Source organism: Kogia breviceps, chromosome 7, assembly GCF_026419965.1.
Source record: "Kogia breviceps isolate mKogBre1 chromosome 7, mKogBre1 haplotype 1, whole genome shotgun sequence".
Taxonomy (NCBI): Eukaryota; Metazoa; Chordata; class Mammalia; order Artiodactyla; family Physeteridae; genus Kogia; species Kogia breviceps.
This window is the reverse complement of record NC_081316.1, coordinates 106,081,746-106,092,154: the sequence shown is the minus strand read 5'-3', so window position 1 is coordinate 106,092,154 and position 10,409 is coordinate 106,081,746. Positions and strand designations below refer to the sequence as shown.

At 39.1% G+C, this 10,409-nt stretch overlaps 1 protein-coding gene across 5 annotated transcripts in view; it reads right to left on the bottom strand.

The window, feature by feature from the left end:
* The window catches only part of RNF214 (ring finger protein 214), a 51,113-nt gene that overhangs the window by 1,445 nt on the left and 39,259 nt on the right, over positions 1–10,409 (bottom strand). For 3 of the 5 annotated variants that reach the window (XM_059070783.2, XM_059070786.2, XM_067038999.1), the window contains exons 7-14: positions 2,933–3,029; positions 2,618–2,706; positions 1,938–2,028; positions 1,636–1,734; positions 1,061–1,437; positions 794–926; positions 475–579; positions 104–199 (exon numbers count right to left, since the gene is read on the bottom strand). In XM_059070783.2, coding sequence (XP_058926766.1) covers positions 104–199; positions 475–579; positions 794–926; positions 1,061–1,437; positions 1,636–1,734; positions 1,938–2,028; positions 2,618–2,706; positions 2,933–3,029 — 1,087 coding nt within the window. The remainder of the gene's footprint in view (positions 1–103; positions 200–474; positions 580–793; positions 927–1,060; positions 1,438–1,635; positions 1,735–1,937; positions 2,029–2,617; positions 2,707–2,932; positions 3,030–10,409) is intronic. The other 2 variants (XM_067039000.1, XM_059070784.2) reach the window with 1 other exon arrangement.

Genomic DNA, 10,409 nt, shown 5'->3' with positions numbered 1-10,409 from the left:
ATGATGAGCATCAACACTGTAAAATGTTCAAGAAATTCATATTAAATTATCTCAGCTGTCAAAAAGAAAGAGTGGAAAGAAGAGGAAGGCATGCAGCACCCACCTCCTTGTGCAGCACATGGGTGCATGCCATTGGGTGCAGCTCACTGGGCTGGACAAGTTTCTGGCACATTAGACACAGTTTACAGGTGGCTGGAGCCTGCACAGCAGAGGAGGGACAGTCAAAAGAGTAAGGAACCTCTGAGCCTCCTTGCCTTATATGCCCATGATTCCATCTACTCTTTCCATGTAGCAAAAAGATTTTACACCAAAAGAAAGAAAAGTTCCAATACAGAGTACCTGCATTTTCCCAGCTGGGGCTGTCGACAACCCAGCTGAGGAGATGATGGCTTCTTCCTGCGCTCCACCTATAAACCCACTCCCTCCTCACCCCCAGCTTCTCCACATCCCAGTTTTCAAAGAATAGAGTCTTACATGTGAAGACCTCCCAGGATATGAAACTTGGGCAGAAGGCAAGAACATTGGGGTACTGATTTGGGCCAATGGAGCAGGGAACAGGGCCCGGATCCGACCAAGGGGCTGTGGGCAGAAACGTTGTCACAGTGAGGGAGGAACATCTGAGAAACAGGGCATTTAACAAAGAGAAGTCATTCATTTTCCAGCGCAGCAAAGGAAGAAAGCAGGCCAGATACCCCTGGCTGCAATGCTTCTTCCCACCCCAAATATTTCTGAAATCGACCTCTTCCCCAACATCTCAGCAGGTCTGAGTTCCCCGCCAAGTAGCTTTTCTTACCTGAGTACTTGCTGCCACCCGCTCGTGCTCTGCCAGTCGTGCAGCTACCAGCTGGATCAGCTCCTCCATGGTCAGGCCTGCCATGGTGGTACGTGCTGTCTTGATCTGCTGAAGAATGTTGGTCATCTGGGCCCTAAGAAAGAAAAATGTTGAGGGGGAGAGATTCTATACTACACTCATGAGGAATATCTATGAAACCTCTCCTATTTTAACCCATCAACATTTCTCTGAAAAACACTTTTAAAATTAATCCTTAAAGATACTTACTTATTGCATTGTGGAAACCGAGTCAGCAGCTTCTCCAGAATCTTCTCCAGTTTGTCTACTGGTTGGGGCCGGGGAGTTTCAGTAGAAGCCTTAACACCACCCAAGCCTGGGGGAGGTGGGATGGAGGCGGCAGGGGGCACGTGTGGACCATGGGGGCCGACAAGGGAACCCAAGCCAGGGCTATTTCTCCCATGCGAGCCAGGAAGGGGTGGGGAAGGCTGGTTGGGCTGGGAAAGGGCAGGGTTCAGGATCGGGAAAGACAAGGAACGGGGATCTGCACTGGGCATAACCATGGGCATTGTGACCTGCCCAATGGAGAAGGGCATCCGAGGAGCCAGAGAGGGACTGGGTTGAAACACCTGAAGCATGAAGTCTGTCTGCAGAGGGGAAGAGGTGGAAGACAAGTGGGAGAGAAAGAAAACGAAAGTTTAGGAAACTGGAGCAGAAATCAGTGAGCAACTCTTTCTTGTACCAAATAAGGATGGTCCCGATATCTTCATAAAAAGAACAAGTGAAAGACTCTAGGCTCTGCCACCAACACACAAAGGTAGACTCCCCAAAGCCAGTGCTCTTACCTCTGATGGGGGTGGAGGCAAAGTGGGAGTAGGGATCTGAGGAAGGCTGCTCAGCTTGGCTCCATTTCTCACTAGCTGGATATGACTATTAAATTGGTCCTAGAAAAGAGAGAAAAGCAAGGTTTATCCTTTACTGCTAAGCAGAATGAGCCTGCCTAAAAAGAGAGCAACATCCTGTATCAGGAAAGCAAGAGGAGTGGTAGGATAGAGCCTAAGGGCAATGCAAAAGGTCCTTCCCTATCGCCAGAAGTGTTTAAGCACAGATTAACTCTGACTCAATGATCACGCATCATTACACTTACCCGAACATTCTTTTTCATTATCCGAACTCCATTCAGTCTTGTCTCCCACTCCTGTTTGGAACGAACTGTCTCTAGTGTTGGGGGAGTTGACCTTTCAAGAAACCAACGGTAATTTACAGAATTAAAGAAAACCCAATTCCTAGCTCTCTGAGATAGCAGAACAGTAGCTGGCTAATGGGCCTGGAGAGAAGAGGTCAGAGCAGGTGCAGAAGAAGGCCAAGGTTCTAAGCCGTTTGCCTCACTTTAACTCCAGCATCTTGCAAAACAAGTATTGGAGAAAGCGGACCAACCACAGAGAGAGGGCTCTCATCTGGCTGAAAATGCCACGGGGGTCCTCCAAATTTCACGGCAGAAAGAGGAGAAATGACTGTATAAGAAACAAATCTCCAAAGACATTTGTTATGCTTGACAGCACAGGAGATACTGTTTATCCAATTGGAAATAATACAATAAAAAGTACAAAACTATAAAACTGTAGAAAGGGAAGAGTCAGAGAGTGAGGAAGTTTAGAGTATGGGAAGAGAAATCACTGAACAAATTACTATTGCACAGAGATGACTTCCCGTGAAGACAGAATAAGTGCCAGACTAGCTTGCCCAGGGTTTCAAAACCTAAAAAGAAATCCCTCCAAAACACAAAACTGCAGGGCCATTAAAACCCTAGAAATGGAAGGTACTTACTTGAGGTAAGTAAGGTGCAGTTCTGCCTCTTTTTCTGCTTCTTCTAGTTTCAATACCAACAACTCTTTCCGACTCTCTAGTGATAAGATCTAAGGAAACCATACACACACATACACACAAACACACACACATACACTTTATTAATTTTACATACACAAAGCTACCCTTAGATAGTTAAAACAATGCTTAGTGGCTCTATGGTATAATACTTAAATAGCTTAGTGTACAGTATTGATACTATACCAAAAGTACACACCATCTGGAAGCCCCAAATCAAGACCTTCAACATAGCTTCAACATAGCGGCTCTTCTCACCTCTGCCTTCCAGGCCCGTTCTGTCTCTTCCATAATGTTCCGATTTATTTCACCATCTTGATTCTTGAGTCTATCCAGTTCCATTTCCCACACTTCTCTGTAAGGTAAGAAACCAAGAACAAGACTTAGGAGAGAAAGACAAGCTTGCTAAGGAACACCAAGGCAAAAGTAAAACCCGAAACTGGTCTACCTAGTATGTTAGAGGAAGTGTTACTCCAATTATTAACTATAGATATATACAAATTATGTTTAAAGTGGTCTGAAATTGCATAAACACCCTATATTTGAAAGTAAAAATGTTCACATCTCCATTTGCTAAAATAAAGTTACCCAGAACAAAGTGTGTACTTAGAACCAAAGCCCACTGAAGGCAGAATGTTCTTCTATGATCCAGGAATGCTCAAATCAAAATGGCATTCCTCTGACTCCTTGTCTTTTGGTATGGGTACTGAAGAATGCAGGACTAAACCCAAAATACTTATTGCTAAGGCAGAAATCACTAACCACACAGATACTGGCTTACTGATTATCACATTTCCTTAGCAATAGTAAACATTCTTCAAAAGGAAAAAATGTTGTCTTCATACCTCAGGACTTTTCCTTTCCATCAGTTTCCTTCATTCTTACACTAGCTCCCCAGCCCCATCCCTAGAGTGTAATATACACCCTTAGGATTAGGGTGACCAACTGTCCCAGTTTGCCCAGGAATGAGGGATTTCCCAGGATGGGGGGCGGTTGATCATTCTACTCAGGACCGAAGATGCCAACAAAGGAACAGAACCGGCAGAAGAATTTCCCTGTATTACACTTGACTGTAATGTAATGAGTTACACAGCTAAAAGCAACAGGATTACCCAGATCAGTGGACAGAATGGTATGGAAATGTGTACATTATTTTCACTGAATTTTTAAAAGGTGAAAATAAGAAGAAAAGATTGGGAAGGATTCTGTCTTAAGAAAAATGTTCCCACTTTTCTATGGTGAGAGAAATAATTTTATTCATCTTCTGGTTTTTTTAGTAACCTTAAACATAATATGAAAGGAAACAGTCCACTTAACAACAAAAGTGTTTCAGGTCCCTTTTTTCATTGCCCAATTCACACATCCCTGGCCAGCTATTTCATAAAGTACAGGTGTGTATGTCTGTGTGTCTCTTACACACACATTCATTTATTGATTCACTAACATCAGTTTAGCCCTCTGCTGACAAGGTCAACTCATGTAATAGATACAACTAGGAGGGCATATTCTTCCTTAATCTCCAAGTGTTGTCCTCTCCAAATAAACTTCCTGCCAGAGGAAGAATTCTCTGATAGTTCTTTTCTTTAGACAAAGGTTTATACGTAGATGTATTTTCCTAATACAGCACATATTCCTCAAGTGAAAAAATATATGAGGAGTCAGAATCCTCTTATCATAAGAATATGTGATATACGTGTGGGGTCAATCAGCAGTCCATTTAGCCTACTAGACACTCTGTGATGATGGGATGATTGGAGGAAAACATGGCTGCTGCTTTCTGTGAATGATGCTGTTCTGAAAGACTATCAGTGTTCATCGAACACCTCTAACTTTCATTAAATTCATTTATCAACTAGGGATTACAATTATATTAGAAAAACATTGCCACGTCCACGGGGGACATCCCACAAATTCACACACAGAAAAATCTTTTCCTTTGGGCATTTGGCAACATCTATCTCCTTGGGATCCAACAAGACAAAAGGAACTACTAGCAACCACAACAAAAATGGTTAAGGAATTCTTAAACAGTCATAAAAATGGTCAGCCTTACCATACGTTCACTAGCCTGTAAGATATGTAACAGATTTCACTTCACTAAGGGGTACTAGCTGCAACCCATGCTAGAAAAAAAAAAAAATCAGTTGCCCATAGTAGATGCCCCCCAAATCCTTGATATAATAGAAACCACTGAGTATGTCTGAACTCTTTAAATGCTTGGTCTAATTTCTTTCAAGTCCCATGCTTCTATTATTTTGCTTAGCTAGTTTAATCAACCACTTAATCAATGGTTCCAATGAATAAATCCTACCAGACTGTACAAGTCTGACTTGTCCCAATACGTTTGCATAATTTTAAAAATTAATTTTGCTTTTCATCATGTAAATAATACAAATTATAAAAAGTTTAGAAAATACAAAACAGAAAGAGTCTACTAATTCAAAAAAATACATGCAGGGGCTTCCCTGGTGGCACAGTGGTTAAGAGTCTGCCTGCCAATGCAGGGCACACAGATTCAAGCCTTGGTCTGGGAAGATCCCACACGCTGCAGAGCAACTAGGCCTGTGCGCCACAACTACTGAGCCTGCGAGCCACAACTACTGAGCCCACATGCCACAACTACTGAAGCCCGCACGCCTAGAGCCCACGCTCTGCAACAAGAGAAGCCACCGCAATGAGAAGCCCACGCACTGCAACAAAGAGTAGCCCCCGCTCTCTGCAACTAGAGAAAGCCCACTCATGGCAACGAAGACCCAATGCAGCCAAAAATAACTAAATAAATTTAAACAAAAAAAACATGCACCCTAATGTTCATAGCAGCACTATTTACAATAGCCAAGACATGGAAGCAACCTAAATGTCCACTGACAGATGAATGGATAAAGAAGATGTGGTGTATACACACACACACACACACACACACACACACACACACACACACACACACACACTGGAATATTAGTCATAAAAAAGAATGAAATAATGCCATTTGCAGCAACATGGATGGACCTAGAGATTACCACACTAAGTGCAGTAAGTCAGACAGAGAAAAGCAAATATTGTATGATATCACTTATACGTGGAAGCTAAAAAAAAAAAGATACAAATAAACTTATTTGCAAAACAGAAACAAACTCACATAGAAAATAAACTTATGGTTACCAAAGGGGAAGGGGGAGGGAGGGATAAATTAGGAGCTTGGGATTAAGAGATACACACTACTTTATATAAAATAGATAAACAAGGTCCTACTGTATAGCACAGGGAACTATACTCAATATCTTGTAATAATATATAATGGAAAAGAATCTGAAAAAGAACACGTAAAACTGAATCACTTTGCTGTAGACCAGAAACTTACACAACATTGTAAGCCAACAATACTTCAATTTAAAAAAAAACAGAAAGAGCCTAATACAGAGGTCCCAACTCTTCTACTTACTGGTTGTATGACCCTTGACAAGTTACTTAATCTTTCTAGGCCTCAGTTTCTTCATCTGAGAAATGAGTAGGACCTACATCATGTGACTGATGGGAGAGTTCACTGAGAAAACACACATGAAGAATTTAATATGGTGCCTAGCCCATGGGAGGCATCCAACAAATTGCTCTACAATTACAATTGCTCTACCTACAAAAAAATCATTATTATACTTCTTTTCACTCTTTTAAAATAAATATTTGTATATTTATATATGCATATGTAACATATAGATCCATTGTATACACCTTTCAAACAAAAACTGTGGTTTTTATCTTACTTTTTCATCCTAATGTATTTTTCCATATCATTAAGTATTCTTCAAAACTGTGATTTTTAAATAACTATCCATTGTACATATATCCCATTACTGATTTAGGTACTCTCTTATTTTCAATTTCACAATTATAAATATTATAATGAGCATCTATGTGCATGTGTACTAACATAGGTTAATGATAAAAGTAATTAGATTTGAGAGGAAGCTTCTCACAACAGTTAAAAGCACAGCTTCTGGAGCCAAACTAAGCTCACAGTTGAAACCCAGACCCTATTACTATCTACTATCTATGCAACCATTGGCAAGTTACTTAACCTTTGCCTCATTTTCCTAAAGTAAAATGGGGATAATAAAATAATCTACCTCTCATACAGAGCCACTATGCAGATTAAATGAGTTAATACATGTAGAACATATAGGACAGTCTCTGGAATATAGTAAGAACTTAATAAATGTTAGTTATCATTTGGATGTTAGAGAAACTAAAATATGTGAATACATTTTTTCTACTGCAAGTGGTGGTAGCCATTAAAATCAGGTGATTTTAATGCAGAGAAGCAGATGATAAGTGTCTTGTGAAATATTCTCAACAGTCAGAGACAGAACTAAAAATTAAGATGTTGAGTCCTCAGCCGAAATACCTTCCTTTCAGAATATATTATACTCTAAACAAGGCAAAAGGAGACAAAACAAATACAGGTGGATGCGTTAATATAGATAGGAGTTCGCCGTCCTGAATTTGAGGTAGGTTATAAAATTCTTTTCTCTGAACTGAAGCTAATACAAACCAATATATTGGGTGGGCCAAAGAGTTCATTTGGTTTTTTCTGTAAGATGGGTCCAGTAGTGCTTAGTTGTCTTTAACTACGTTCGAAATAATTTTGTTAGGCTGCACTGTGACAGCTGTCATATCAGCATGTGTTTAAAAATAAACATCAAAATTGGTGAATTTTTGTGTATCCATTTTAATATTGAAGATGGAAGAAAAAAAGCAACATTTTCGGCATATTATGCTTTATTATTTCAAGAAAGGTAAAAACACAACTGAAACACAAAAAAAGATTTGTGCAGTGTATGGAGAAGGTGCTGTGACTGATCAAACGTGTCAAGAGGTTTGCAAAGTTTCATGCTGGAGATTTCTCACTGGACGATACTCCATAGTCAGGTAGACCAGGTGAAGTGGAGAGCGATCAAATCAAGACATTAATTGAGAACAATCAATGTTATACCACTCGGGAGAGAGCCGACATACCCAAAATATCCAAATCAAGCGCTGAAAATCATTCGCACCAAATGATTTTTGTACCACATCATTGGTTATGCTAATCACTTTGGTATTTGGGTTCCACGTAAATTAAGCAGAAAAAACCTTCTTGACCATATTTCCACATGTGATTCTCTACTTAAACGTAACAAAAACGTTCCATTTTTTAAACAAATTGTGACAGGTGATGAAAAGTGGATACTGTACAATAACGTGGAATGGAAGAGATCGTGGGGCAAGTGAAATGAACCACCACCAACCACACCAAAGACCAGTCTTAATCCAAAGGAGGTGATGTGTATATGGTGGGATTGGAAGGGTCCTCTATTTTGAGCTCCTTCTGGAAAGGAGCTACTACTGAAAGCAGCACTCGATGAAAAGCGTCCAGAATTAGTCAACAGAGAACACATAATCTTCCATCAGGATAACGAAAGACCGCTTGTTTCTTTGATGACCAGGCAAAAACCATTACAGCTTGGCTGGGAAGTTCTGATTCATCTACCATATTCACCAGACATTGCACCTTCGGATTTACATTTATTTCAGTCTTTACAAAATTCTCTTAATGGAAAATATTTCAATTCCCTGGAACACTACAAGGTACCTGGACCAGTTCTTTGCTCAAAAAGATAAAAAGTTTTGAGAAGATGGAATTATGAAGTTGCCTGAAAAATGACAGAAGATAGTGGACCAAAACGGTGAATATGTTGTTCAATAACGTTCTTGGTGAAAATGAAAAATGAAAAATATATATAAAAATATATTTAAAAACCAAAGGAACTTTCTGGCCAACCCAATAGAATGAATGAGATCAGACAAAAAGAGAAAAAACTTTACCCTGAGATGCACTGCAAAGTTTTTATGATGCTAGAGTTCTTCCTTGATTCAATTTAACTCAACATCTACTAAGCAGCCTATAATGTGCTACACATTTCTGCTAAAAGCTGGGGATATAAAGATGCCTAGTTCCTGCCTCCAAGCAGCTCACAATTCAGTAACTTTCCAAGTGAACAAAAGGAACAAGAAATTCTGGGCAGATCAAACAGCATATGCAAATGCCAAAGAGAAACAGAGCACCAAGCAGAGGAAACAGTCCAGGTAGTTCAGCAGGCAAGGGGTATATACGTAGTCTGGGCTGGGATACAGATGAGTGACACTAGCACAGAGATAGTAGTAGAAGACCTAGGTATGGAAGAAATAATCTAGAACAGCAGTTTGCAAAACACAGTCCATGGTCCACAAAACCCTTTGAGGGCCTGGTCTATGAAGCAAAATTAGTTTCATAATAACACTAAATTCATTTGCCTTTTTCGCTCTCATTCTCTCATGAGTCTACAGAGGAGTTTCCCTGAGACTACACAAAGTGTAATGAGATAATCACTCTGATGGCTAGCGGAATATATGCTTCTGTATTCTAACGTTTTCTAGCATTTTTTAAGGTAGTAGGTTTAGGGTATAATTAAAGGTATTTTCCTTCTCAGTATTCTGTTTGTGCTCTTACAGCTATCTTTAGTTATACTTACTATAATCTCATTACTATCCAATAAATCATTACTGTAAAATTTCAAAGTTCACACATCAGGTAGAAACAAGTACTTTTTGTTATTTTGTTTTACAATAATACTTCAAAAATTTTTGGAAAACTCTTCTCAATTTTAAAATTATATCTAAAATGTATTATTTTAGAATTTATTTTTTTCTAAAATAAAAGAAAATTTATTTGTAATTTTTCATTTATATTTAAGAATGAATCATTGACTCCAAACAGGGAGACCAGAAGACTTACTTTATCAACCCACAGCTGCAATACATACATTTAAAGATACTAAAAAAGATGCAACTGGCCTAGAGTTATCTGACTCATGGAAAGGAAGAATCTACTCCAAAAAGCTAGGCAAAATTGTAAATAAGAAACCAAAGTGTGACAAGGGTCATCTTTCTCTTGACTTTATAGACGTTAATAATTTATCTTACTGTATCTTAGGCAACACAACATTTTCTAATTACATTATTTCAGTTAAGTTATAGTGACATTTTGAGATCAGTCATTCAGAATTTAAAGAAAAAGTAGTTGAATATTATAAATGCAGATGTGATGAATTCTTTACAATTCATAACAATTGTTAACACCTTTCAAGCTAGAAATGAAAAAGCCACTGAAGCATCTTAGGGTAAGTTACTGTACTTCCTTAACTAGAGAAGCACGACTTGGTACAGGTGACATTGCTATACGACTGCTGAATGAAGTCAGTAAAATAAATCATGGCAGTGCCCCTTTTTTAATGATATATTAATTCACCAAATTAAAGATTTTGCTGCAAATCTGAAGACTTGGTTAATAACTCATCTGCAGAATTGTAATTTTACTTTACAAACAGACGAATCCACAGACAAGACTAGTCTTGCTATTTTGTTTACATTCATCTAGCATTGGCACCAACTAATCACTGAAGATGATGCCGTGTATGAATTCCTGGCAACAAACACAAGTGATGCTGACCTAATCCAAGATGAATAACTCTTTTGAATCTCATGGCTTATCTGAGAACAACTGTGTTGATACTTACACTGCTCCTACTTGTATGAAAATTATGGTGGATACAAATATTGGCACGATACACAAATGAAGGCAGTGGCATCAAAATTATACTACCAGTCATCGTATTCTTTACTGCCACACACTTGCAGTTGGGAGTGGGGGGCACTTTTA